Source organism: Paramormyrops kingsleyae, chromosome 6 (genome assembly GCF_048594095.1).
Source record: "Paramormyrops kingsleyae isolate MSU_618 chromosome 6, PKINGS_0.4, whole genome shotgun sequence".
Lineage (NCBI taxonomy): Eukaryota > Metazoa > Chordata > Actinopteri > Osteoglossiformes > Mormyridae > Paramormyrops > Paramormyrops kingsleyae.
The window spans coordinates 34,048,043-34,076,033 of NC_132802.1; the positions used below are offsets into that span (position 1 = coordinate 34,048,043).

The 27,991-nt window shown below is 40.1% G+C and overlaps 4 protein-coding genes and 1 long non-coding RNA gene across 15 annotated transcripts in view; 2 read left to right on the forward strand and 3 right to left on the reverse strand.

Annotated features, from left to right (window-relative positions):
- Nucleotides 1-1,827: 1,827 nt before the first annotated feature.
- amt (aminomethyltransferase) lies at nt 1,828-7,844 on the reverse strand. The gene is made up of 9 exons (XM_023821019.2): nt 7,589-7,844; nt 6,385-6,552; nt 5,417-5,497; nt 5,019-5,150; nt 4,250-4,328; nt 3,622-3,767; nt 3,200-3,380; nt 2,901-3,056; nt 1,828-2,665 (listed from the first exon to the last, which is right to left on the reverse strand). Exons 1-9 carry the CDS (start codon nt 7,778-7,780, stop codon nt 2,487-2,489), a joined length of 1,314 nt encoding a protein of 437 aa, XP_023676787.2. The 5' UTR covers nt 7,781-7,844; the 3' UTR covers nt 1,828-2,486.
- On the forward strand, nt 7,781-11,443 carry LOC140591705 (uncharacterized). Of its 4 annotated transcripts, none has more exons than XR_011992006.1 (5): nt 7,781-8,054; nt 9,433-9,501; nt 9,703-9,829; nt 10,276-10,479; nt 11,130-11,443. It is a non-coding gene; the product is annotated as an uncharacterized lncRNA (long non-coding RNA). The 4 variants fall into 4 exon arrangements; XR_011992007.1 differs by lacking the exon at nt 7,781-8,054 and adding an exon at nt 8,150-8,918; XR_011992005.1 differs by lacking the exon at nt 9,433-9,501.
- hyal3 (hyaluronidase 3) lies at nt 11,438-21,985 on the reverse strand. 2 transcript variants are annotated; one of them, XM_023821018.2, is made up of 4 exons: nt 21,813-21,985; nt 14,154-15,151; nt 13,272-13,361; nt 11,438-11,945 (listed from the first exon to the last, which is right to left on the reverse strand). In XM_023821018.2, the coding sequence occupies exons 2-4, from the start codon at nt 15,102-15,104 to the stop codon at nt 11,664-11,666; spliced, it is 1,323 nt and encodes a 440-aa protein (XP_023676786.2). In that variant the 5' UTR covers nt 15,105-15,151; nt 21,813-21,985; the 3' UTR covers nt 11,438-11,663. The 2 variants fall into 2 exon arrangements, with proteins under 2 accessions (XP_023676786.2, XP_023676785.2); XM_023821017.2 differs by lacking the exon at nt 21,813-21,985 and adding an exon at nt 18,113-19,770.
- naa80 (N-alpha-acetyltransferase 80, NatH catalytic subunit) lies at nt 15,341-20,256 on the reverse strand. Of its 2 annotated transcripts, none has more exons than XM_023821020.2 (2): nt 20,148-20,256; nt 15,341-16,396 (listed from the first exon to the last, which is right to left on the reverse strand). In XM_023821020.2, the coding sequence occupies exons 1-2, from the start codon at nt 20,171-20,173 to the stop codon at nt 15,592-15,594; spliced, it is 831 nt and encodes a 276-aa protein (XP_023676788.1). In that variant the 5' UTR covers nt 20,174-20,256; the 3' UTR covers nt 15,341-15,591. The 2 variants fall into 2 exon arrangements, with proteins under 2 accessions (XP_023676788.1, XP_023676789.1); XM_023821021.2 differs by lacking the exon at nt 20,148-20,256 and adding an exon at nt 19,764-19,832.
- The window catches only part of c6h3orf18 (chromosome 6 C3orf18 homolog), a 31,190-nt gene continuing 23,751 nt past the window's right edge, over nt 20,553-27,991 (forward strand). For 3 of the 6 annotated variants that reach the window (XR_011992002.1, XM_023821024.2, XM_023821026.2), the window contains exon 1: nt 27,008-27,496. The gene's annotated coding sequence lies outside the window, so the exon portion shown is untranslated. Of the gene's footprint in view, nt 20,644-27,003; nt 27,497-27,991 lie in introns of those variants that run through there. The other 3 variants (XM_023821023.2, XM_023821022.2, XM_023821025.2) reach the window with 3 other exon arrangements.

Here is a 27,991-nt window from a genome sequence, read left to right on the forward strand (position 1 = left end):
TGTGGAAGAAACTCATTTCGGCCACTTGTATCTGCAATCTTATTCTTTCAGTCACTACCCAGAGCTCCTGACCATAGGTGAGGGTGGGAGCATGGATGGACCGGTAAACTGGCTCAGCTCCCTCTTCACTAAAACAGACTGGTACAGCATCCGCATTACTGCTGATGCTGCACCAATCTCTCTGTCAATCTCCCACTCCGTTTTTCCAAATATTCCTGCCACTACCTGACTATTTCACCAGTCGAGGTTCTCCATCCCTGCTTTAAATACCATTGGTGAAGCCCTGCTTTCCCCTCTTGAGTCGCCTGAATGTTTTCCAGATCCTCTTTGAGGCTGACTTAAAGTCCATCTCCATAGCCTCACCAAACTCCTCCCACATCCGAGTTTTTGCTTCAGCAACCACCAGAGCTGCTTCTCGCTTGGCCTACTGCTACCTGTCAGCTGCTTCAGGAGTCCCAGAAGCCAACCAAGCTCAGAACACCTATTTCAGCCTGACAGCTCACTTTACTATTGATGTCCACCTTCAGGTTCAGGAATTGTCCCGCGACTGGCACAAACTATCTTACGGCCACAGCTCCGTAATGCCGCCTCAGAAATGGAGTCCAGGAACATGGTCCATTTAGGCTCCACGTTCCCTGACTCCCTCGAGAGAGACATTCTGCCAGAGGTGCGAGTTGAAGATCTCCTGGACAGGGACTTCCGCTAGATGCTCCCAACACATCCTGACTATGTGTTTGGGTCTACCAGGTCTATCTGGCATCTTCCCCCGCCATCGGATCCAACTCACCACCTGGTGGCAATCAGTGGACAGCTGAGCTCCTCTTTTTCACTCAAGTGTCCAGAACATATGGATGCAGATCCAACAATACCATCCAACAAAATCAATCATTAAACTGAGACCTTGGGTGCTCTGGTGCCAGGTGCACTTATGAACACCCTCATGCTCATTAGCACAGAAGTCCAATAACAGATCACCGCTCAGATTACGATCAGGCAGGCCATTCCTCCCAATCACATCCTTCCAGGTTTTACTGTCATTACCCACATAAGCATTAAAGTCCCCCAGCAGAATAATGGAGTCCTCAGATGGGTTGCGTTCCAGCACCCCCTCCAAGCTCTCCAAGAAGGCCAGATACTCCAAAATGGTGTTGTGTGCATATGCACAGGCCACCATCAGAGTCTGTCCCCTGCGACAAGTCGAAGGGAGGCGTCCCTCTCATCCACCGGGGTAAACTCCAACGCACTGGCACCGAACCAAGGGGCCACAAGTAGTCCCACCCCTGCCTGGTGCCTTTCACCATGGGCAACTCCAGAGTGGAATAGAGTCCAGCCCCTGTTTAGGAGTTTGGTTATGGAGTCTGAGCCATGCACTTAGGTGAGCCTGACTATATCTAGTCAGTATCTGTCTACCTCCTGCATCAGCTTGGGCTCCTTTTCCACCAGAGAGGTTACAATCAATGTATCTAGAGTCAGTTTTGGCCATTGATGATCAGTCCACTGAGGCTCCTGCCTTCAACTACCACTTGATCTACATGGCACTCGACTCTCACGGCTCTGCCTGCAGGTGGTGGGCTCACTAGAGGGTGGACTCATGCATGCTACGCCCAAAAAAAATGCACCCCCATGAAGAAAAATAAAACAATGGACAACAGTGTTAATATGTTTTCTTGTCATAATAGTTTCCTGATGTGCGTAGATGTGATGGAAAAAATGAAAAATTAGCGAAAGTGAAAAAGTGTAAATTGAATCTGACCCCTGCTCCCTTCACATGCTGGAAAACAAGCAAGGAAACATACATAGGTTACAGTGACTAACCAGACAACTGCCTGTGTTAAAGGGTATTATTTAATTTTAACAAAATATGCATATTACATTAGTTCACAAGTGCAAGTAAAATCATTTATATTAGTAAATGTACTATAAAGCATTTTATAAAAATCATATACAAGTTCAAAAATACTTTTTTCCCCAGACAATATGCATCACTCTCGAAAATGGTCCATAATTTTTGCATATTTACAGAAAAAGGATATACTAATCATACAACTAGTGCAACAATTTCAAAATAGCCAAAGGGAATTAACGAGTGTCTTTCAGTGATATCCCTAAGCCAGGAAACTCTGCAGGCATAGCGGTTCACAGAGAAAGGGCTACATTGTCAAAAGGTTATCCTAAATTGTAAACAGCTTTCCATCCTCACTTAGGAGCAAAGCTCTATTTATTTTCTGATGTTAAGTAATGGAATATATGCAAACACATTGAGACTGGGGTATAGTTCACTTTGGCATGCAGATACTTCTATGCCTGAAGCAACCTTAATCATAAAACCTCAGTGAGATCTTAGGCAGAAGATTGCATTGTGTAAACAGACTGAGTTGAATTTGTTTGACTATGTTGTGTGGAGGATGGGTGCCAAGAACTGCATCAAAGGTCCTCAATCTACCACTGCTGACACCATGTCATTAATCGATCAAGAAGAGTGATCTTTAGTGGCCTGTGTAATAGCGTGTAGCTACAAAGGGCATCTTGCTGATGACGGCTTTCACTGCCTTCTTCCGGACCTCCACTAGTACATCTGTGCCCACCTTGCTGAACTCATTCTCCACATAACCCATGGCGATGTTCTGCTTCAGGCAGGGTGAGGGACAACCACTGGTGACCTCACCTGAAGGAAGAGGAGAAACTGGGGTTGGAAAGATTCATCACACGTTTGGCTGGCAAGATTCATTTAGTCTCCGACGAGATGGCAAGTTATATCCCAAAAAGAAAATTGACATTAATAAAAAGTATTGAATCTTTCTGGAGAGTTACCTTACCCTACAAATTCTGACATAAAAGAGAATAACAAACATCAAGAATGCACTAATCAAATCTTTTCAACACACTGAAAGGTGGCTCACCAATGACCCTGCCATCAGGGCTCAGGATAGGGGTATGCTGACGAACAGGGGGACCCATAGACAGCAAGCCAACACGCTTTCTTTTAGGTTTGGTCTTAATCTGTGACACGATAATATCTGCACCAGGAAAGTCCCTGGTCTGACGGCGTCGCTTTCCTGCATGTCACATACACAGAAAACAAACATTTATACCTAACATATTCTATTTTAATAAGGATGAGGCAGAAACACACATATCATATGAAAATGATTAGCAATGAACAAGTTCAAGAAAAGACACCAATAAAATAAAAAGGCACCTATAGTCCACACAAGACTGCCTTCCACTGGGGTTGTGTTCTCATCAATGTCGTTGCCATAGAGACAGAGCCCCGCCTCAAGTCTAAGACTGTCCCGTGCTCCTAGTCCAGCTAGGTGTACCTCACTGTCCAGCAATAAGCGCTCTGTCAGAGCGACCACATGCGATCGAGGAGCAGAGATCTAGCGGGGGACAGAATGGTCACAGTTACTGAATAGAGGAGTGAAATATGGTGCTATTCAGACATGGCAAACATATGATGTGTAATTGTGCAAGTAAAGCATCACACATTTTGTTAATGATGAATGACAGCTAAATAGAGTTTTAAATATTAGATTTTTCATCAATCAGAATGACAATTATAGATGGTGCAGGGATACCCACACAACAGATTATATCCAAACATGTATAATGAAGCCTAACCTCCACTCCGTCTTCTCCAGTGTACCCACAGCGAGTGACTCGGCAGCCTGGGATCCCAAACACCTCCGTCAGAACACTAGTCATGAAGGTCAGCTTACTGAGGTCATCAGTCATGCCCGGCTGGAGAACCTGCGCCGTGGACGGTCCTAGCGGGGGCGGGTTAGAGGAGGGTCAGCATTCAATGCTCCCCCAGTGCTCTAGGACAAGACTCCATTGCAAGCAAATTCCCAGTATTGAATGGGATATTCCCACCCAGGTATTGGGATTAAACACATAATTTAAAAAACAGGTTATTCTGAGTGATATTGCTAGTTAAATTACTTATACAAGTAGCCGATAATTTTGTCATTTAGCCAAAAATGAATAGATTTAACAAATTAGACAACAATACAAAATCATTTTCAATCGAGTGGAATCAGCTCAAACAAAAAAGCATAATTAGAAGAAGAAGAAAAAAAAACATACCTTAGGGTGGACTCTAAAAAATTTAAAATATTCACTTTCACATTTGTTTCATTGTTCAGTCTAAACTGAGCAATTCTGATCCACTACACAAGACAAAATATTCTCCGAAGATGATGAGTGTAAAGCTTAGATGTTATAAGTACCCAGTTTCTCAATATTTTACCTTGGAGAGCTATCAAGGACTCATTGAGAAATTCCAGGTCTACATCATGACCTGCAGCTTTGAACTCATTCAGTTTTGCCTGTAATGGAAAGTCCTCATGATAATCATTTTATTACTTAGAGTCAAAAGATAAAAAGCCTAAACACAACATAAAAACGTATAGGTTTTAAGTAAAATGATTTCTGGCATCTGAAATAAAAACATGAACCTGAAGGGAAAAAAAATAAAAAAAATCACAGTATCACTTTACAATAAGGCTCCCTTTTGCCACTTATAACTCATTAATTTAAATAAAACTGTTATAACTTGTTTATAATAGTCTATTGATAATTTAAAAACTGTTACAACCTAATTAATAACCAGATTATAAACCATGCATAATCCCTTTATAAAGGAAGTCTTATTGTAAAGTGGCAAAAAAAAATCACTTACAGAATTTCATCTGCCTTGACACACCTACGGGCAAATGTGTGAATTATTTTGAGTCAAGGTCACTTCATGATGATAATAATTACACTTTTACTGATTCCCAAGAAGAATTTTTCTTCTCTCCTATTCCATCTTGCGCTCCATGACTCACAGGCAGATATATAGGCATGAGCAAACTTGTCAGTAGAGAGCAGCCACCTGTAGCAGCACCCAGGACCTGGGGGTTAAGGGCCTTGCTCAAGGGCCCCCGGACATGTGACTATTCTCCCAAGGCCAGGCTCAAACCGACGACCTTCTGATCACGGACAGAAAGGTTTAGGCCAGTGAGCCACATACATACCTTCATATGAGCTGAGTCCTTGTCTGCACAGCCAGCATTGGATACAACATAGAGGTAGCCCTGGTCTGTCTTTGTCACTATGAGATCATCGTTTATTCCTCCATTCTCGTTCGTGAACAGTGAGAGCGTACCCTGAGAAGTAAACCAGAAAAATGGAGGGAAGTCATATAAAGAAAGAAAAGTCTCATTAAGTGAGAATGGCTTACTGATGCTGCTGAAAAAGTGGAGTTAAATATATTAAACGGCGACAGAGAAAATACGAAAGTGTGAGTACAGACACCTGCTCATATACACCAATGAAAATGTTTACATGTCACACTACTGTAACAGTACTACAGTATGAAACGCTGTAGAAGTACCAGTACACTTGCATGTGTCTGCATTTCCGTTTGTCTCACCTGATTGTCCTTGAGCTCAGCGACATCGGCAACAATCAGGGACTCCATGAACTTCACTCGGTCCTTCCCATGAACTTTGGTCTATACAAGACAAAGATGGAAGTCACAGTTACCAGCTGCATAGCCGATGCACTCTGTCTTCATTAATCCTACTTAGGCAAAACCAAACTTAGGCTCTGAAATTTAGCTTGACCTCAGAGTCAGAGTAGCATGAGACTGGGAGAGGTCATACAGAACTCCCCAGCATTGTGTATAAATGTTCTGCTTGGTTCATGTTCCTTAGCAGCCCACATCAACGTGACTCAGAAAACCTGAGATAGCTATTAATAGTGTAATATGTATTCCCCCCCCCCACCCCCATTGATTTAGAACAGATTTACTTATATTGTTTCCATATTGCTTTAATTGCTTATTATTTAGACAATCCTAGAATAATATTTTACAGACATGAGAAACAGGGAACCACAATTATTCCAGTTATTTGGCGTAACGGATTCTTTGTTAATACAGTAGAACCTTGGAACTCGAACAGCTCTTAACTCGACCAACTCGGACGTCGAACGGGTCTCTTGAGTTGTTGTTTATTTCATGTTTATTGCTTTTGTATGTGTGCTTTTTCATGTGTGCATTACTTTTATATTGATTGGTAATCCTTTTAATCATTAGTTATATAGGTAGATAAGTTTAAATCATTTGGGGGTCTGGAACAGATTAATTTCATTTACATTATTTATTATGGGGAAAAACTGACTTGGACCTCAACCAAATCACAACTCGACCAGCCTCTTGGAATGAATTAAGTCTGTTTTCCAAGGTACCACTGTACACATTACTTACCGTGTTTAAACATTATTCGGTCATAACTGCTGTAGATACACCCATCCTACATGTCTTAGGCTTGCCTACACCCTGTAGGAAGCAAGACTCATTAAAAGGCATGCAGGTAACATGTGAAGTTGCTCCCCCACCTGGAGCATGTGACTGACGTCGAAGAAGGAGCAGTGCTGGCGTGTGTGCATGTGAGAGATGATGTGGCTGTCCTTGTACTGCACAGGCATGATCCAGCCAGCAAACTCCACCATCTTAGCCCCCTGCTGCCGGTGGAACTCAAACAGCTCCGTCTTCTTCAAGGGGTTCTGGACACAGAAGATTGTGGCAAAATGCAGATGTGCCACTCATGATGTCCTCAGACCCAAGATGCAAGATTGACGACGGTGCAATAAGACACCGCTTAATTAAACCAGTGAAGTCTAATAAAGCAATCAGCAAAGCTTAATCTCACAGTCATTTTACAGATATTGGTGCTCTTTGATCCGGCAACTGGGGATCTGCTTAGGGCTTATCAACCAAAACAAGGGGACCAATGACGGCTCTTAAAAGTGACTTGCGAAATGGGTCCAAAGTCAAGTGAGCAGGGAAAGCGGACAATGTATTATCTGCAGAGCGCAGTCTTCTACACACAGATATTCCATGCATAGTATGTCATTGCTGTTCATCCACTATACATCATCAAGGGTCATTCTGTTAATATATCCTAATAGACTTTTGAACTTTTCATACAACAGTTTAAGTAGGCAGTAAAAAGTGATCAGGACTCCCTACTAACAATGTTCCAATAAAACCCAGGGTCCAGGCATTCATTTTCACTCAGCAGATGACATCTTACATTTTCAATAGTGAAGACTGAGTCGTGTTGTTTAAGGTAGCCAAATTAAGTATTTTCATGTAAACGTAATTAGTTTCATTAGCCCAAGCTGCTTCGAACTTAACAAAAAACAAGACAGTCTGCTAAATAAATGTAAATAAATCTTTGAATTATAAAACTGCTTTGCACTAAATGCATTACTATAACATTAATTAAAAGCAACGTCTTAAAACAAAAAAAGAAAAGAAAAGATGGTGGAGCGATTCCAGCTCTGTGACTGCCAGAACAAGTCGTAACTGGATCATGTTATTAATGGTTAAATAGTTATGGACATTGACTTGCCTACGGAAGTATGCTGTATCCAAAAAACATCGCTTATACAAAACATAATAAAATACTGCGACTTATGCTGTCGATCGTGAAATACTCTCGGTCTACCAGAAAGAAATAGTTATTAAATGTCATGAACAAAACCAAAGCGATTTGTTCTAATCACTTTCTTTTTTTTGCCGGAGCTGACTTCCTACCTCTGAAGCTGAAGCATGCCTCTTATGTATTACGGTTCCAGACGTTATACTCTCCAGGACTTTTCTCTGTATTCTGAACCTGGATTCCAGCAAGTACCTCGGCAACATCCGCGACAACATCTTGCCTTCCTTGCAGCACAAAACAACTACAGTATGGTGGTGCCCAACTTTGTGACCTCGGTGCAAAACCATAGTGATGCCGAAGTAGACTGAGGAACCACGGGAAATGTAGTCTGAATATGGTTCACATCTTACTCAATCGTTATCTTGACTTTGTTTTCCGTTAACGGCAACACTGCAATAAGGCGCATCTTCATTTTCAAAAATTCAAATTGTATAAAATATTACGCTGATTATAACACGGCGTTTTATAACACGTTATTATAATACTCCTGCTTTAATACATATACTCTCCTCCATGCGTATCTAGCTTTTTCCCTGCTCTACCACTCCACCTGCTGACGATGTAAGTTTTTTTAAAATATGAAAACCGACTTAACATTTTGTTGCTAAATTATTAATAAAACAACAAACTTTGAAACGTTCATGTTAATTACTAACAAATTAAAGAAACCGTCAAATGCATTACTTCAATCCAAGTGTTGTTAGAGGGGGGGGGAAAGTATTGGTTGATTTGATTATTCCATAACCGATGGTTTAAACTAAAATTGACAAATTTATTACCAAGCTGTTTGCGTCCTGATGTAAGTTAAGGTATGATAGAAGATTCATTTCACCTAAAACGTGGTGATAAACTGAATTGTTTTTTTGTTTTATCCGGATAACTGTATACTGGACAAGCCTTAACTATTTGCCAGCTCAACATATTCAGATTGTTTGATGAATAAAATATTGTGCAAAGCAGACTACATTAGGCCTATATGTGATATATGGAAATGAAACAGCACATTTTAAATTAACCAATCTGTCGTTGATCTGGGATAACTTTTGTTTAGCTCTTTGTTTTGTGCAAACGGTTTCCACTTGGATAATCGAATCATTCCTTTGGTCAGTATAGCTATAAATAAGTCCGCATTCCACTCGCTATATTAGGAGCGGACCTTCTGGCCGGCACTAGGCTAACTTTGAGCTGGGAAAGCGATAGTGGGGAACTGGGGCTGTCCTCTGATATCTGCATAAATGCATCAAAGACTACGTCCATACTGATTTTGGATATTTGACGTATATTTCTGAGGATCCGCCGCGTTTTTTTCCCTAAATGCACCATTCCCAGATCTTGAAAGTGTCTTTTGGGAACAGAGTCTTGTATCTAGTCGCATTCCTCTGACAACTTGTACTAGATGAGGTTGTGAGAAAAACTTCCCAGACGGTAAGATCCATGACGAGGGAAAGGCATGCTTTAGACTGAGGTGAAATTTGGGGGGAACTACATGGCAGTATTCTGCATTCAGACATAATTTAGGAGGGCTGCAGTTTTAGCAGAAGGAAGGACACTGCGTACCAGTTAGTGACAGATGTTGGAAAGTAGCCTGTAAACCTGTTGGAAAGGAAATGGGCTGAGACACCAGACACAGATAACAGGGCTGTTATGTTTAGAGGATGACCTGCATATAATAATGTTCTGTGGATTTAATGAGTATATTTTATTACTGTCGATTTATAATTATTACAAGAGCTGTTTATTCTAAGAAAAAGTTTATCAGCCCCACCGTATGAAAAATGTTTCATTTCAAATAATGTAACATTTAACGAAAGGGCGAGGTGTGACAATAACTCTTGTCTGACATTTAGACAACGGTGATTCAGTTTTTGTAAAATGTGAAGAATACTATCTCCGTATAATCTGCCCTTTGGGGGCCTGTATGCTGTGTTATGTTTCTTAGACCGTGATATTTGGCTAATTCATCTGCTGTAGTTATAGAAATTGCAACAGCACAAAGCAAAAATCACAAGTAAGGATAATCTACAGACCTCTGATCCTCACTGTTATCTACCAGTCATTTAAATTAAGTGGAAATTAAATGAAGACCGGGCAAAAAGTACAGTGTCAATTAAAATGCATAATGATTGTTATTTATAAAGTAACAAAGCAGGTTTTGTTTTTGATAATACATCCTGTTTCTTCTGGTTTTCTTATTGTCCTTTATGCAAAGACTATGATAAAGACCCCACCCACCGTGATGCCGGATTTTATCCGGATCAATGATGGGGACTTATCCGAAATTGAGCTACATTCCGTGGATTCCATCAATGACTTGCATGTAGAGCATTTCAGTAAAGGTACGGTAGAAAACTACTGTAGTAATAATAACAAGTCAATCCCATGACTATTGAATAAATGGCAACTCTCCAGACCGCTTTGTAATAAGGCATATTACCAGAATTGGCATGTGTGAGACCTGTTTTATAAGTTCAAATTCAAGCTGTTACACATATCTATAATTCATAATACAATTTGTGGGAAATTTGTTCTGCTTTTCAAAATTCTATGCAGTGATTGCATGCAAATACATATATTTACTTCCACGTTCCTCTCAGGGGTCAGACTGATAAGTGATTTTGGAGTCAGTGTAAAATCCATCAATATCCACATGACACCTGCACATCATACCAGACTGAGGAGTAAACAGTTATGTCAAATAATATTCTCTCACATTCTGAGTGAAGCTCTTACTAATCAAGTCACTGGACAAACTGAACCTTTATTCTATCCCTGTTGTATAAAGGAAGTAATCGACTACACCAGGGCCACTCCACCAATGGGAACCTTCAAGAAAGGCCTGTTGTCTCTCATACTGGTCATGCAGCGAAATCCTGTTGGCGGAAAAGGATCTTCAGATACTTCTCAGCTACAGATTCTCGATACTCGTGTGGATGCATGGCAATAGCCTTGCTGTTGGTGACAATTGGAATGATTTTTTGCTTCTTAGGTAAGAATACCTTTGTTTGAATCCTTGCATCATCATGAGTTACCCTATTTACTTTTTTACTATTTGCTAACACCTATCTGCTGAACAGGATTATATGGTGGTGGTGCTGATGGTGGGGTAGCAAAGGTAGCTGTAACTAAGGCCCTGTTTACACTTGGTTTTAAAATGCATCTTGGGCAATTGGATGGCAAATAGACAGTGCTAAATGCAAGTGTAAATGATCACCAAGACACATTGTGATCTGATCACTCAGACCATTTGCTGAGATGGTCTAGGATACATTTTACCACATATCTTTTGTAGTGTAAATGCTAATGCTTGCTGATGTGTCCCCAACCAGGATGTCATAATACCTGTGTCAGGCAATAACAAAATCCAAATACAATCAGCTGGACCAGACACAGGTGTAAACAGCGATGTGTCTCGGCCGTCTACCTGTGGTCTGATTTCCCAAGACACATTTTAAAAACCAAGTGTAAGCTGTCGTTGCCAACCCCAGAGAATGAAGTGACAGCATTTTGTACTAAACCACTAATAAGATTTGACAAGCATGGACTACAACATTTCACTTTGTGTAATGTCTGATATGGGCACCAACATGCACATGATCCCCACTCAGATATTTGAACTACACCTTCTTCCATCCCTAGTCCAGCAGGGCAGTGTCCTACAAGCACTCTTCCAGGGGATGAGGGAGAGGCAGGAGATCACCTTGAAGATTTCTCGACTTATCGAGGAGCTGCACAGCAACCTGACCTCCAGCAGTGGATAGCAGGCGCATTACCTTCTGGAACTTCTGAGGGTCGGACTTGGGGCCGGGACATGTAGTCTCCATCACTAAAGAAGAATCTCAAGCATTTACATCAGTTACCCTGTTATGATACATTTTGGAAAAGGTTGTATCAGTATATTAATTTACTTATGTGAGTTAATTGCAGATTAAATAAATTTTATACAATTGCAATGCAAAATGTCAGGCTTTAATTAATCCATATGCACACAAACACAATTCATGGAAGTATTTTACATTTGGCTTTAAATTTTGGATGTATTTTTAAGTATCTTGATACAGCGTAAATAATTTGAAAGTATATAAATAGAATATATTTGGAACATTATACATGTGCCAGATTTCCTGATCTAAAATACAAATGCTTTTCTATCAGCCTGCCTAAGAATGTCCTTTAAAGCATCCTTTCCTGACACTGTTCCCCAGTCCAGCCCCGGTAGCACACACATCGGAAAGCCAAGCCAAGCTGGGTGCTATTGGCTGGCAGCCTCCCAGAGACGCTGGATGGGTGGGCATCAGGTTGGTGCAGGGTGTGTCCCGACAGGGGGTCTCGTCGGGTGCAACGACCTTTCCCACTGCAGAGCCTATCACTGCAGTGCCAAGCCGCATGTTTTAAGTTCTGCACAAACTTCCCCAGGACTTGGTCCACGTAATTCTTCAGGAGCTGGCACTGGTGCTGGATAGAGGTAGGACACATAGTGATACAATCACACAGGTACAAGAGTAAACAACCATATATACACTATATGGAAAATAGTATTGGCTACACCTGGCTATTACATCTACAGGAAATTTTATGACATCCCATTCTAAATCCATAGGCATAAATATGGAGTTGGTACCTCTTTGAAGCTATAAAAACAATTTTGGAGTGTGTCTGTGGGAATTTTTCCCCATTCATCCAGAAGAGCATTTGTGAGGTCAGGCACTGATGTTGATGTGAAGGCCTGGCTCACAATCTCCATTCTGTTTCATCCCAAAGGTGTTTGATGGGGGTGAGGTCAGGGCTCTATGTGGGCCAGTCAAGTGCTTCCACACCAAGCTTACCCAACCATGTTTTTCTGGGCCTTGAATAGAAAAGGGCCTTCCCCAAACTGTTCCTACAAATCATAGACTTGTCCAAAACGTCATGCTATGCTGAAACATTAAGAGTTCCCTACACTAGAAGTAAGGGGCCTAGGCCAACCTTGAAAAAAATACCCCATACCATCATCTCTCCTCCACCAAACCTTACAGTTGGCACAATACAAATATCATTCTCCTGGCATCCACCAAACCCAGACTCATCCATCAGACTGCCAGAGAAACGTGATTTGTCACTGAACACGTTTCCACTGCTCCAGAGTACAGTGGCGGCATGCTTTACAGCAGTATTTGCGCTTGGTGACGTGCGGCTTGCATGCAGCTGCTCGGCCATGGAAGCCCATTCCATGAGTCTCCCGGCACGCAGTTTTTGTGCTGGGGTTAATGCCAGAGGGAGTTTGGAACTCTGCAGTTATTGAGTCCATACAGTGTTTGTTACCTTTACGCACTATGCGCCTCAACACTCAGTGACCCCGCTGCTACTTTACATGGTCCACAACTTTGCTGCTGAGTTTCTGTTGTTCCTAAACGCTACCACTATGCAATAATACCACCTATAGTAGACACTGGAATGCCTAGCACGGAAGAATTTTCACAAGCTGACTTATTGCAAAGGTGGCATCCTGTGACAGTACCATGCTTGAATTCACTGAGCTCTTCAGAATGACCCATTCTTTCACAAATGTATGTAAACCTAACTGCATGGCTAGGAGTTTGATTTTATACACCTGTGGCAATGGGTCTGAAAGAAACACCTAAATTCAACACCTGATCTGTCCCAATACTTTTGTCCATATAGTGTATTTCATCACCAAATGTGATTCAACCCCTCGTAAAATAACCAGCCCACTGTATGAAAGTTAATATTTTTACATACACATCAGCATTGAAAGTGACTTTAAGAAAGCAAGAGCCTAACCTTTGATTTGGCAAAACGTAGCTCTCCCCATAGCACCACCCCTGCTGCTCCGAGGGCCGCAGCTTCTCCCAGTGTGTGATCCAGGTCTATCTGCAGAAAAAACCCAGTCAGACCTGCACCAGAATAGCCACACACTGACTGTCAACCCACATGCCAGAAAAAAAGCAACAACATTCACTTCCGCCCCAGCTTTACACTTATCTGCATGTGGTCTGGTAATCTGAGACCTTTCTTCATGGAATGCAGTTCCAAAGAATTAGGCAATAGATCTAGTTTAGCAACATATGTAATGCACTGTGTTTAAAATAACAGACACGCAAAAGGTGCTTTTGATGGAATAACTGGGCACAGGTTCTGAAGCATTAACATGCAGCCTGTACAGAACTCCCTTCATGTCATGGATGCCAAACAGGTTTGCTATACTGAATGCTAGGAGCATTTTTGTATATTACTTTTGTATATTGCTGCTAGTTTTCCATTGTCACCAAGGAGACGCTAACATAACATGTTATTTTACATAAGGCCTGATATTTATCTAAAATTTAGTAAATTGTCTTTGTATGATCATAAAAGGAATCCACCCACCCATCTTCTATATCCACTTGTCCTGGACAGGGTTGTGGTGGGTCCGGAGCCTATCCCAAATGCCAACCCATCGCAGGGCAGATTCATACACCCCATTCACACACATGGACAATTTGGCAACTCCTATTAACTTTAGCCTGTTTTTGGACAGTGGGAGGAAACTGGAGTAGCCAGAGGAACCACACAACGACACAGGGAGAACATAAAAAGGAATCCTTGCATCCAATTAGGTTCAATTGCTTTTTGTTCATTAGAGATCACATTATATAGGTCACTATACACAAGTTCAAACAGTACCTTGTTCAGGAACCGAAGAGTGTGAACAAATGCCACCCTAGCATAGGGTAGCACAGGTTTGGCTTTTGGTGATATAGAATAATATGATGCTACCCTTAGGGCTTCCAGGATTCGATAGCGAACCATGAGGGTGGAATTTGGTGACCCAGCCAGCTGGAGAGGGAGGTAGATGCTTGGGTACAGGGCGTTGGAGTGGTTCCACAGCCAGTCCAGGCGACTGTTCCACTCCATGGCCTTCGGGTGGCAGTGTCCTGTGTAGTTGAGGCTGTGCTGCCCTTTGTGGTAGTTGTAACAGGCAGGGAATCCATAGAAACCCCAGAGCCCAGCAGGCCGTGTGTCAGCACCAAGCTGAAGGGTACCAGACATGAACTGCTTTGCACTCCTCTCAAACTCTCGGCAGGCCAAAAATAGCACCTCCCGCCTGGAAATATCTGGATGCTCTTCCATAACAAGCTGTTCAGAGAGCAGCTTATACTTTTTCTTTGCACCGAAATTACGTACCCAAAGGGGGTGCCACTTCTCCCAGTCAATTACAGCCAGTCCATGGAAGCCTGGCTTAAGCAGGTCCTCAATCTCAGCCTTGGCCTTGCTGAGGTGTGCTTGCAAATTACTCTGCTGTGGGACACCACCATTCACCTGGTCTCCCTCTTTAGAGATATAGGGGTATAACCCTAATTTATTGTAGTAGAAAACAGTCATGTTCTGGCCCTGAAATTTCTCATGATGGTTCGCAATGATGTCAAAGGCACTCAGATCCAGGTGGACCCCATACTTCTCCTGGCATTTGGCTGTGGGCATGTTCCATACCACAGTGAAAGGCCGGGCGTCAAGTCTGGGATCAGCAGTGGCATGGCTCTCCGTGCGAGTTCCAGGAAAAGCCCACACAATGCCGCTGCAGAACAGCAGCTGGCCGAGGATGTGTAAAACAAGAGGTGACCTGATCATCACCATGATTGCGCTCTGACCCAGGAGCCGGTTTGCGTGCTGCACTGTTCTTCCTGAAAGACAAACGCACATATGCACATGCACAAACACACATATTAACATTGTGATTATATAGCTACTAATAACACATTTCAATACAATCATTTGTCTATAACACAGAACTGAATTCCAGTTTCATTATTGCAGAAATATTTTTGAACTCATGGTTGATACATCCAAAAAAGAGGACACAGAAACAGGACTCAACTCACTTTCATTTATTACAAGCAAAATTACAGTTTTTAAAGTGTATAATTAATTTCCAAAGACAAAGTGAATGAGAGCTTCTGGAATTTCCAGGTACTCCAAGGTGTGGGTACTATTAATTTTATCGTAGTTGTTTTGCTTTTCATTTGCCAAATGTATTCAATTAGCACACTGGGGTCAGCAACCTTTGACATTTGTCTTGAACCTATCATTTTTCTGTGACGATTGTTGTAGGTCGTAATCACAGTTAAATGTCCTTATGCATCCAGTAGATTGGCATCCCCTTAGCATCTCTGTATGGGGTGTATAGGGTTTGCGTTTTGCTCTGGCTTTGGGCTACTGGAGGAATCGGGTGACAGGTGGCAGGAAGTTGTGGAGGCAGTGGTGGAGCAGGAGGTGGCGGAGGAGGTTGAGGAGGTTGGTTGCTTGGTTGAGACGGAACAGCAAGTGGTTTAGGACAGAGGATTTCAGTTTGACAAGAAACTTGAGGAGGATCTGGTTCCGAGTTTGACGGCAGGTTCTTCTGAAGACCTTGTCTAGCGGAGCTCCTCGGAGGTCCAAATGAACACACTGTGTCCTGTATCCTGGAAAACTTCTGCAGAACCTCCATGGGCATGAAGGAGGTCATGGCTCCAGCGTTCTGGACTGGCTTAGAAAGCACATACCCAAGGTGTGCATAGAAATGCTGCTTGTCGTGTGTGGTCAAGCACAATCTCCGGAAGCCCCTGGTCCTGGCATAGCGCTCGGAAGCCTCCATCAGCTTGCGACCGTAGCCTTTTCCCCGCTGAGCCTGGCAAACCACCACGGTCTCCACGAACAGGCTGCCACATTGTCCGACAACTCGAGAGAGCCTGGCATGGCCGAGCAGCTGCTCCTCATCAGCGGCTCGCTCCAGAAGAACTAGGCACACAGGAAAGTTCTGGCAGGACTTCTGTAATCCGTGGATCCGGGCAGCACGGCTACGAGGCCACTCTGCATTGACCAAGTCGGCACAAGCCTCCAGCAAGTCCAGTCTGTGGTGCAGGGGGAAGACCTGCACCTCGCCATCACACCTGTGACCCAACACGCACAGCATGCATCTGAGCACGATGATGTCTGACCCCTTATACAGCCTCCAAAGATGACATAGCAGACATACTTTTTGTTTCCTGTACTTTAGCCTTCTTTGTATAGCTTCCATTTGAATTGTAAACTAAGTGGACTGAATTATTATACTTTCTATTGTTTAGATCAACCACCACCAGGTTCTGCAAACATTTTGCCCCAAGCTATTGAACTTCTCAACTCCCACTTACCTCATAAACACTGACAAAATGCACATTTGCACTACACTTTTTCTGTTATTTGCACTGTTGTCTGTATTTGCTGTGTCAGTGTTGTTGTCATTGTTGTGTATTGGTGTGTACTGTTTTTCCTTCTATTTTCATGTGTATTCTTTTATTTTTTATTTATTTCATACTTAATACATATTAATTCTCCTTGCCAGTATTTTTTGTTCATTGTCTACTGTTTTTTAGATGTTCCCTGTTCTGGCTGTGTGCTGCTCCACAGAAAAGCAATTTTGTTTCATGTATGTAAAATGACAAAGCGACTTGACTATAACCCTATATAAAAATGGTTTACCATCTGAAGAATATAAGTCAATTCAAAATGTCCCCCTATAGTCCAGAGTACATCTGTCTTTCCTGTTGCACTGTTTGAACCAACCTATATTGTAACATTTTTTTGACCACAACTACCGATCCTTGCATCTTCTTTCAGGCTATAATCAGGTGTTCCACCATATCAGTATCATTACAATCAGGCAATTGCCCAATGACAAATGCACCTGTGGCACCATCCATTTTTAAACATCAAAAAAAGATAATAAGAAACAAGCTCTTAAAGAAACAACACAAAATTTGGTCAGGGTGGGTAGCGTAATATAATATTGCTAAATGTGTAAGCCAATACGGAACTTTATACCAGATGACAGGAAGTTACAGATGCTCCTCCCTTCGCAGTATTTTCCACTTACAATGGGTTAATCGGAACGTAACCCCACCGTAATTCAGTTTCAGTAGTTATATATAAATGATCAAGCGTGTGATATATCAAATTATGTGATACAATCTAAATCTAGTATGTAATGAAGCAAATAGATTTTTACATTTTGAAAAGAAAAATGAGTTAATAGGAAAAGAGACCAACAATCTGATGTATGGCACAAAACTATGATGTCTGTAAATCCTTCAGTCCTGCACATTGATGTTAGGTTTCCATGAATACAAAAGCATGGTTTGATCTCAAATCAATTAAATTTTTTGCAATACATATGGCTCTGATAAATAGTCAATGATAAGAACATTAAAAGAACAGATGTCTGCTACAAAACGTTTTTTAAGACTATTTGGGCAATTCATGCAATTTAATAAACAATATTACACAATAAGTTCTCTTCTCAACGTGACAGGGTTTTGCCATCGTTATCAAACATTAGTAATGTTAAAGCTTTGTTTTTACACTAGCCTCAGTAGCCAAACACTACAAATGAAATCCCTCCCTCATGGTAAAAATATCACCAACATTGATAAATTTAAGAATAACCAGCTCACTTCTTGTGAGAAAAACTTCATGCTAAAACACAGAACTCTAACTGAGACAGCTACTAGTCTTAACAAATATATTTCAGCTTGTGCACTCTGAATTTAACTGATTAAAATTAAATTAATGTAATGCAGGTCAAAGAAGCAAGAACAGTTTTAAGTAAAAGAGAAACTGTGACTTACCCAGGGACATTGGCAGAGCAACAATCAAATTCACAATGGACACAGAACGTTTGTGACAAGAAAAAAAGTGATGTTCAAAAATGAGGAAATATATAGATTGTGGTCAGAGGCTGTTAAGAAACTGCGACACTAACGTTAGCAAGGTTTGCAACATATTCATCCATCCCTAAGAGAAAGACCAGAAATGCAGTCTCTTCATTAACCTATAAACATACACGACTATTATTTCTATTTTTGATTAATATGATATTGCTTCCGTTTTAACTTAGTCAATTTTACCAAGTGTAGGGATGTGGTATCAGATGCAAGACTTTAGCAGAACTGCATGACTACAGAATAAAGATGTAGCTTCTCTTAAAGTCAGCCCAATATTTGCCAAAACAATCCAATATACTTGTATTTGCTGACTCAATCACTAGCATACCATTTTTGGGCAATCAATACCTCAACAAGTTATGTTAAGTATGTAATTAATTGAACTGGTGGTGAAATTCAATGGCTGGGGTGCCTGTGAGAAGCGTGAGCTTTGGTGAGAAAAGTAGTTTTCTTCTAGCCTTCCAAGACAGCAGTTACTTTCTGGAGAACAGAAGAATTTTTATTGTTATTTGTTGTTTTATTGTTACTGTTTATCGTGTTACTGGCCATTTGCAAATGTTCCTATGTCAATTTGTGCTTTGCTTATTTTTCCTAGCAAATATTCACTTCCTATGCAGATAAATTTATTTTTAAACATTTTCTTTGACTGCCTAAGACTTTTGCACAGTACTGATTATACACAGAAATTACCCTGAAATACCCGTTTTAACTTTGAAACAAATGTCCTCAGAATTTCATGGAATAAAACAAGGTGTAAATTTGCATTGTTATCTGTCTACACTAAACATTTCTGGTGCAATTTTCCAGTCTTTTCAGCTCTCAGAAGAGCACCAAAAAATGTTATTCCATTTATGTGATCAGAGCCATACTTGAATACATCAATATAAGAAAAGATCTGGTGTAATGTGGCCTGCAAACTTAACCAGTGTTAAGCTTTCACTTCAGTTTGCGAGACAAAGGAGAAATTCTCTAAAAAGTCCCACAAAACAGTTTGCACGCTTTAGGGTAAACTTCAGCTACATCAGAAGCTATTGTGATGAAAGACATGGATTAAAAGTGAGTGAGATTAGTCCATAGTTTCAGTGATTTCTTTTGTCGGTACAAGGCCTAGTAACTCCGACACCCCTTTGATTAACAACACTTTTTTCGTTTGAAAGCTGATAGAGTACTTTCTTCCCAATTAAGTGAAAAAATGCCTTTTTTGAGGCTCAGAAACAACATGTGTGCTGATCTCATGAAAGGAACCAAGTAAAAGGGCAATGTTTTATATACAAGTAGTATACATACATATACATTTCACTATTAAAAAAAAAACTGCCTCGTTATTCCAAGCTCTTCACTGTTGTTTTGTCGTAACCAAATATAGTAAAAATGCAGTTTCCAAGATGAAAAAAGAAACTTAGAGTTATTAAAAAAAAAAGCTGAGTCATGTAGTTGCAAATAAACGCTACAGCTGATAATAAAACACTGTGAATGAACTTCGTTTTTTTGCCAGCTGGGTTGTAGAAAAGGTGCATTTCACCACCATCATTGCACAATGCACCAAATCACTTACATGAGAATGCAGTTTGGCAACTTCAGCTCAGGATTCAACTGGGTTCTGCATTTTTTAATCAGTGGATGATGATTGTTAAACTGGGCACCAACCTCTTTGAAATCTTAATGCTCAGCAGAGGAGCTTTGCAGGGTTCTGTTCTGAGTCTGCCGTTCTATGCACACCACCTCGACCTCAAATACTATCATAAAATGTGCAGAAACCACACCTGTGATATGGCAAATCTCCAACAATGACAAGACAGCATATAGGTATGAGGCACAGAAACTGGCTGGGTGGCCTATTATTAATATTAACATTATTATGGGTGGTCTATAATATTATTAATAGTGCCTAAAGTATATTATTAGTTCCTGCAATGCATCGTCAAAACAGCTGACATACCATTGGACTATACTTCTACCAGACATCGAGAGCCTCTACAACAACTGCTGCCTCCAGAGTGCCTTCAAGATCACCTGCGACCCAACAGCCGGGATATAGTATATTCAACCTTTAGCCATCAGGTAAAAAATAGCAGACAATACGCGGCCCCTCAGCCAGACTGAAGAACAGCTTCTACCCCACAGCCATATGTTAATAGGCTATGTTATTTATTGTTATCCGTATATACAATGTGTAATTAATCGAATTTGAATCACGATTACGATTATGGCTTCCCACGATTATATATATAAAAAATTATAATAGAGAAAAACGACCTTTGTATCTCGTATTGAAATTATGCCCTACTTTATTTTGCGCAATAAATCCAGATTGGCGCACTAATTTTTCAGCGTCGCCCCTCCCTAAACGCCGTCAGCGAATTACCTACAGCACAGCAGTCAGAACGCGTTCACGGTCGAAATGGCAGGACGGGTACCTTTGGTCGACAAAAGAGGTAAACGCACATCAGTTATTTAGAATCATTTTGGTTTCAAGGAAAGAACAGCAGCAAATAATTTGCATAATATGTTTCAAAGCTGTGTCTACACCACAACGCAACACGACCAATTTATTTGACCACTTAAAGCTTAATCATGAAGTGGTCTATGACCAAACTATACGTGAACAAAAAACTCAGGAATGTGAGGCAAGCTCATCAACTCGTGTAAGGACACCATCTATAATGCAACCGCGTATCCGTCAAGTTCTCAAAAACACCGAGATATAACGGATGCCATTATATATTATTTAGCAATATGGAGGGTCTTCAGCACAGCTGGGCATATTGTCTCCTGCCATCGTGCATCACTGAAGCCAGATCATGTAAACAGAATAGTTTTTCTCTATAAAACTCTTTAAGTTGTACTTTTTTTATATATCAGTTGACTGTAATATGTATAGTTGGGGAAAAAATTAAGATAAGTGTTTTTGAACCTCAGAGAACAGTTCATCTCAGTATAATTTATTTATTCATTTTAATAGTATATTTGTACAAGTTCAACGTATGTTATCTTATTGAAGTTTTATTTTGGTTTCAGTTCAATTTCAATGTAATTGTGTAAGTTTCATTATTAAGACCCAATAAATACAATGTGTCTCCTGTCAAGAGTAATTGTGGTAAATAATCAGGATCTCAATATAGGTCATAATAATCGTGATTATGATTTTTGCCATAATCGAGCAGCTCTATACATGCTATAGGCCTATGTATGGCATTTACGGAGGCTAATATTAAATTTCGTCGTACTCGTGCATAACTTGTAGAACTTTATAGTAGAACCGTACTTTACTTTTATAGTTAACCAAGTTATTATTCTCATAACCTTTCTGCAAATATATTATTATAACATCTATTTTTTTTACCAAACCATAAGCAACTTGTTTCTGAGCTAGAACCAAGTGACGACTGAGGAACTGGCACTAGCATTAGGCGGAGTTTTCAAATTCCGATCCGGATCGTAAGTTTGCGTAGTATGCTACTATGTTACCTTATGGCTAAAGATATTCTGATTAACGGAAATGCAAAGTTAGAAAAACCACTGCAACAGCTAAAAGAAACATCCTCGTAACTAAACTTCAGTCAGACATTATAACGTGCAAAACGAACCGCATTGTGATACGTACATGTCGTCTGTATTTCTAGTTCTCATTATGAAGACCTGCGACTCAGTGAGCACCCACAATCTGATCCCAGACCAGTCCTAATGTTTACACTAAATATGGCTCTCGTTCCGAATACGGTAAAGGATCACAGATTCACAATCGGTTCTTATTTAGTTCATCGACGTGAGCACAGATCAGCTGTTACTCATGGAAAGAGAAACCACCCTTGTATGTTAAAGCTTAAAACGAGTCAGGCGGTTGCCGCATAGCGGCTCGGAGGAGTAATGATTATTATGTTCACCATACACCGATGGTAATATTTTATGTAATTGTGTTTTCATTAATGTACTCTAAAACGCTATGGACCTACCTTACGGGCTAAGGTTGTGGTTTTAAAGATTTTAACGAGAGTGACCATGTTCATATTGTGCAAATACAATATTGATTGATTGATTAATTCCCTTTATTGCTGTTGCAATTCACCATGTTACTAGTCACAAGTACCAGCGAAAAGCAGGCCATCAACCCGACCATACATATACAAACATCACATTATAGGGGGTAGACAGGTCAGGAAGACAGGGGACTATTTGAAAACTCAGAGAAACAAGATTACATGAGGAGAGGGGAGGTGAATAAAAAAAACAGCCCCCAGACTGTACTCCAGTAGGGAGTACAATGTAGGAACATATAGCCAGTAAGTCGTATACAAAAATAAAAAAGATAAATTTGTTTCTAAAAAGTCTTTCATTTTGAAATAATTAGTTAATTTCCATTTGTGGAACAGAGCCCTTTTCCTCCTGACTTTATTCTTAATTTCCTTAGTAAACCACCTTGGTTGCAGTTTCCTAGATTTAGTTTTGCTGGAAACGGGTATGAAGTCCTCTTGCACTTGCAACAATGTGCTTTTAAGAAATTCCCATGCCTCTTCAACCGTTTTGCTATTTAACTCCATCCAGTTTACAGTTTCTAATTTCCTTCTCATACCATTACAAAATATAAGGTAACAAAACCTTCAATAGCAATAGCAATACCTGATCTCTAGCAGATAGTGACCAAAAGTGACTTACGAGGTTGGATGGCACTCCAGGATCAGGTATCCCTTACTCTTGTCCTTGACAGTCCCCAAAACTTAAATTGAATAAACTGAAACATAATTTCCAATGAACATACAGGTTCACAAAGTTGTAGCATCATTGTCAGAGATATAGAAACAGTTCTCTGTCATATCAGTGACCCCAAAACATTTTCCCCTCCTTACTTTGTGAGCAATATGTCAAATAATAAATAACAAATAAAGTGGAATAGTCAATACTCAATAGTAAATATTGTGGAACACTGAAAGAGTATTATACATCTGGTACTGAAAAACATTTTTATAGAACTTTTTGAAATAATTTTTAAGTAATTTGAAAGTGTAAAATTTACAAACCCAACTATATACCCATTATAATCATCGAATTACTGTATATTTAAAATGCTAATTCCAATCTACTAATTATACACTTGAAATATACTATCTATTCCTGTATAGTACCCCCAGTGATATGTTTACATGTTTATTATAACAACATTTCTTTTGAAGTGCTACATATATAGTCTTTTAATACCAAAGGTATATGACACTATACTTATCATCAGTAGTCAGTTGTAAAAACAAATCAGGGGGGATGGTGAATTTTATCGTTTATCAGACATATTTTATGCTGATGACAGTGCACATGGTGGGAGACCAACTGTGTACCCTTTTTATTGTTGTTTAAGCAAAAACATAATTAATATATTCTACTATCCTAAAACAACATGCATGGTGTGGATGTTACGTGTCAGATACTCCTGTCATTGATCCTGACCGAGGAACCTCAGAATTGGAGTCAGTCCCCTGGCTGGCATAGCTATCACATGCTCCATAGTTAGGGTCAAATGCAGAGGACACATTTTCCCACTTGGTTCAAGTGCATCTTCATACTCATGGTACTTTGAAATCTTTTAGTAATTCATCTATTAAAATTCAAAACAAAACCTCAGAAAACATTGTAAATGAACATCTGAATCCTCTCAAGTCGGGTCAAGTCCATTTTAATTCAAATGCAAAAACAAAAGAATGAAACCATTGAAACAATTTACAAAGTCTGAAAATGAATCTTATAAATTGCACAAATATATAGCACAAACAGATTTTTTTGGATAAAAGTGACTTACATAAAACCTCATAGAAGTTTCCAAAGATTTTCATAATCATGTTTTTTGTTGTCAATTTTCCGGGCTCTTGCTTTTTTTTTTTTCGGCACCAGAAGGAAACCTATGAACGCAAAAGTGACGAATGTAAGTGACGAACAAAACAATGAACGTAAAAGTGATAAGACAAGCGCAGACGGGACATGAAAAATAAATCCGAAATCGCAGGGGATACTTTTGGAGGTTGAATAGCCAAAGATCAGTTTTAAAAACGTTTTAAAATAATTTTAAAAATCGATTCGTTCAGACTTACGAATCGGTTCAACCCGTTCACTAAAAAAACCGAGTTAAAAAGAACGATTCGTTCGCGAATCGGCCATCACTAATGCATTCATTGATAAAATAGCACAAGGGATGGAACGGGGGGATGTTCGTTTTAGAAGGGGGATGATTTTGACTGTTTTTATTTCAGGGGTGATGACATCCCTCATCCCCCCTCAACTCGAGTACTGCTTATCATATATTTGAGTGTACTGTAGTTCATATATATATGTATGCTAAACCTGTATTTCGATAGCACTTAAAAGGTTTTAAATGCAGTAAAATATACTGAAAGCATAAAGTTAATGTACTAATTGTGCAATTAAAGAGAACATATATATTACTCCAAAGGCAATTCTATTCATGTAGTTTTAATGCATTTAATGAGTTCAGGTTGGTGGCCTAGAGTGATTTGTCTGCATTATAATGCATTATATATCGTGGCAAAAATAACACAAGTGATACATGTAATATATAAAAAGAATGATTGCAATATTTTCCAAATTAAAAATTTTCATGATTCAGTACAAATTAACATGAAAAATTGGTGCCAATTTGCCTTGCACTGCACAAATAACCAGAAGCTTCTTCAGCACTGTAGCCCAGAAGTCACCCATCTCTGCAGATTAATGTTTTCCAGGTGAGTAGCATGCATATGATGCCAGGTAATTTCAGGACAGAACAGTAACAAAACAGAACAATGATTAAAGTTCCAGTGGCGGCATGGTGGCACAGTGGCACGGTGTTTAGCGCAGTGGCCTTGCACTGCTGAGGTCAGCGTTTGAGTCTCTGCCATGGCACATATTGGCCCCATATGTGAGTGAATAGTATGTCAGTGTGCCCTGCGATGGGTTGGTGCCCCATCCTAGGTTGTTCCCTCCCTTGCCTTCAGAATAGGTTTTGAACCCCCTGTAACCCTGAATAGGATAAGTATTTTCAGCGGATGGATGTATTAAAATTCATTATTCAAAAAAATTAAATATCTATGGCGTGAAAGTTACAACCACTATATGTTGCCATACACTCACCATTCCTCTTCTGTGAAGCTTGGAAACTAATCAGTATCAATACTTTAAAGTGAACAAAATCGTAAAAACAGAATCTTTAAAAACAAATAGGCTGATCAAAAAAGCGAAACACAATTTGATTGATGGTCAGCGTGCACCGTTAATCACACCCTCCAGATGGCAGTGTGTGCAAAGGGAGCCAACTAGGCCATGCTTACAGGTGACACCCAGCCCAAGTACGTGCATGAATCGCTTTTAAAGATGAATGGAAAAATGCTGTTTCCACATATATCTTATATTATTCTTTATGTGACATGTAGTTGTGATCTTCCAAAATCCACGTAGTCCAAATCTGAAAACTGTATACACATATTTTATATAATTAATCAAATACCAATACCCAAGACAATCATTTGTCATAATTAAATATCTGGAGAATTACAAATAGGTAGCAAAGAAACTGGTAGATTCTCACCTCTCAATACCCTCTAAACATCTACATACACAACCATGAACATATCAAAGTAGTGTGGTCACCTTAAACTCCTTAAACTAGACTTAAACATGTAATTAACACACTGCACATGAATTAAGCACATGGTTAGTTGTTCCCCTTAATGACCTTTACTGATATTCAGATGCATAGTTATGCATTTTTAAACCTATTTGGTAAGCATTTCTATCCCATTCAGTAAAAATAGTTAATGGCACTCCAGTACAACTTAATATTACTGTGCTCTTTATATTACCAACACCATTCCTTTGAGTATTATTGCTTTGCCTGGGGGAAATCATGCCCATAAGAGCAAAAGAGCTGTCAATACAATCAGGTAATAAGTATGATGATCTGTAGAGAGATAAATGATTTTTCAGTCTGATATGTGCTGGTTGGTATGCATCAGCTTACCATCGACATAAATACTATTATATCTGAAAGAGAGAAAATAGCACAGTTTTAATAGGACTATAGACAGCAATCATTTAAACTCAGGTAGTTGATGTAAGTCACAAATAAAAAACAGGCTTTTAGAACTACGTGCATTTTATGAGTAATTTAGAAAACACATGTTCTTGACATAAATCAAGAAAGTATGAATACCCTAATTAAGGTTCTTAACCACGTGATGTCTGAGAAGTTTATTTACCTGTCATCTTTCTAATGAAATATATAAGAAAGGAGAGCTGATGTGAAAATATAACTACTTTAATTTTAATGGAAAAGTGTTTTGTTCAGTGTAAAGTAATTGTGGATGGTTCAGCTGATACAATCAAATATGACAGAAATCGTGTTTCAGTGGAAATTATCAAGCTGTCTGAATATTTTTGTTTGTTAATTTGTTGTGTGAGCCACACACTGCCCCTCAGGTAGAGAAGGAAAGCATGGGAAAGATGTTTCAACATGGCCCAACATGAAGGAGAAATGTATATAATTAGTGACACGAGTGAATATGCCTGCTTCGCAACATCATGAAAAAAATCCTTCTCCACAAGTAGCCATTTTTCATTCTTGCACTAGTTGAATGGAATTCCTATAATAATCCAATGAGGAATTCAAAGGGTTAACATCCCTGTTGTAACCACCCGGATACAATAAAAGAGCCAGTTCTGACAGCATCTAGTGTGCTGAACCATTAAACCCAGCCTTTATCCATGCAAATCCAGACAGACAATGCCAGGCAACCAACTAGGGACTCAGATTCCACTGGAGCGCTCCAATGGCAGCGTGCGGGGGAGGGCTCTCTGTCTTGGATCACAGAGCTCCGATTGCAGCATCCTTGGAGCTGAAACAGATATTTTTCTGAAAAACACTTGAGAAAAACAGCCAAGAGCAACAGATAATCACAGAAAAAGAGGCAGAGTATGTGAGCCCAACAGGGTACCACTGGTCCTTGTCTCCAGAAGTAGTAGCAAACCTGGTGTTTTTTCTTTAATGTATTACATGTCTGTGAGGCTCCAGGGTTTTTGCTGAGAAGCCGGCAGGCAGGGAACAGGAGGTGGAAAACTGAACCGAAGAAGCAGGAAAAAACAGAATGACAGACAGATTACAAGATAACAGATGAAGAAAACTGATGTGCTAGATATCTTTCATACTCCTGAGTAATAGCTTCAGGCTGCCTTCTTCGGTCTCTCTTCTCTTCTGGACTTCAGCCGCAGCACAGAGCCTGGGTCAGTGGGTGCCTCCACCATTCATGGGATCAGGTAGTGAACTTTCATGAACCCTTCTGTATGGGGATAAACTTGCTTTGCTGCGTATAAATGGAAGTGTTATCCAGGAAAACAGTGCAAACAGAGCAAGGAGGACGAGTGTAGTGCTCATTGTCGATGGTGATCATTTCGTCATTGGAATTTTGTGTGGATTTGTCTGATGCCCAGTGATTGGTCTAGTGGAAGTCTACAGTGGGCCCTTCATTTTGATTGGTTGTGTGGTGGCACTGCACATGTTTCTCATTAAGTGGGCGGCCCATCCTGCGCAGTGAGTGCAGTGGCATGTTTTTGTCTTTGTGGCTTGGTAACAGGGCACAAGAAACTTTTTCCACCCCTGCAATTTATATTAACAGTATATAATAAATTAAAAGTAAGATAATTATGATTTCATTCCATATTACAGTATGTGCTCCTTTCCCTGTTCTCTAAACATCCCATACACGACAGCTGAGCTGCTGCCTGGGATTGAATGTGGACATCTGTGTTACA

What these genes read in the sequence shown, in the direction of transcription:
- amt (XM_023821019.2), bottom strand. Translation starts at nt 7,780, where the DNA reads ATGGTTTTGCACCGAGGTCACAAAGTTGGGCACCACCATACTGTAGTT. An exon ending in GTCCTTGATAGCTCTCCAAG is followed by an intron (nt 3,768 to 4,249) that starts GTAAAATATTGA and finishes CGCCCCCGCTAG; the next exon opens with GACCGTCCACGGCGCAGGTT. An exon ending in CTGGAGAAGACGGAGTGGAG is followed by an intron (nt 3,381 to 3,621) that starts GTTAGGCTTCAT and finishes GTCCCCCGCTAG; the next exon opens with ATCTCTGCTCCTCGATCGCA.
- hyal3 (XM_023821017.2), bottom strand. An exon ending in CTCTTCGGTTCCTGAACAAG is followed by an intron (nt 13,362 to 14,153) that starts GTACTGTTTGAA and finishes TTTTTTCTGCAG; the next exon opens with ATAGACCTGGATCACACACT. An exon ending in TACGTTTTGCCAAATCAAAG is followed by an intron (nt 11,946 to 13,271) that starts GTTAGGCTCTTG and finishes ACCTCTATCCAG; the next exon opens with CACCAGTGCCAGCTCCTGAA.
- naa80 (XM_023821020.2), bottom strand. Translation starts at nt 20,173, where the DNA reads ATGTCTGGTAGAAGTATAGTCCAATG. An exon ending in GGTAGAAGTATAGTCCAATG is followed by an intron (nt 16,397 to 20,147) that starts GTATGTCAGCTG and finishes GTTGGGTCACAG; the next exon opens with GTGTGATGGCGAGGTGCAGG.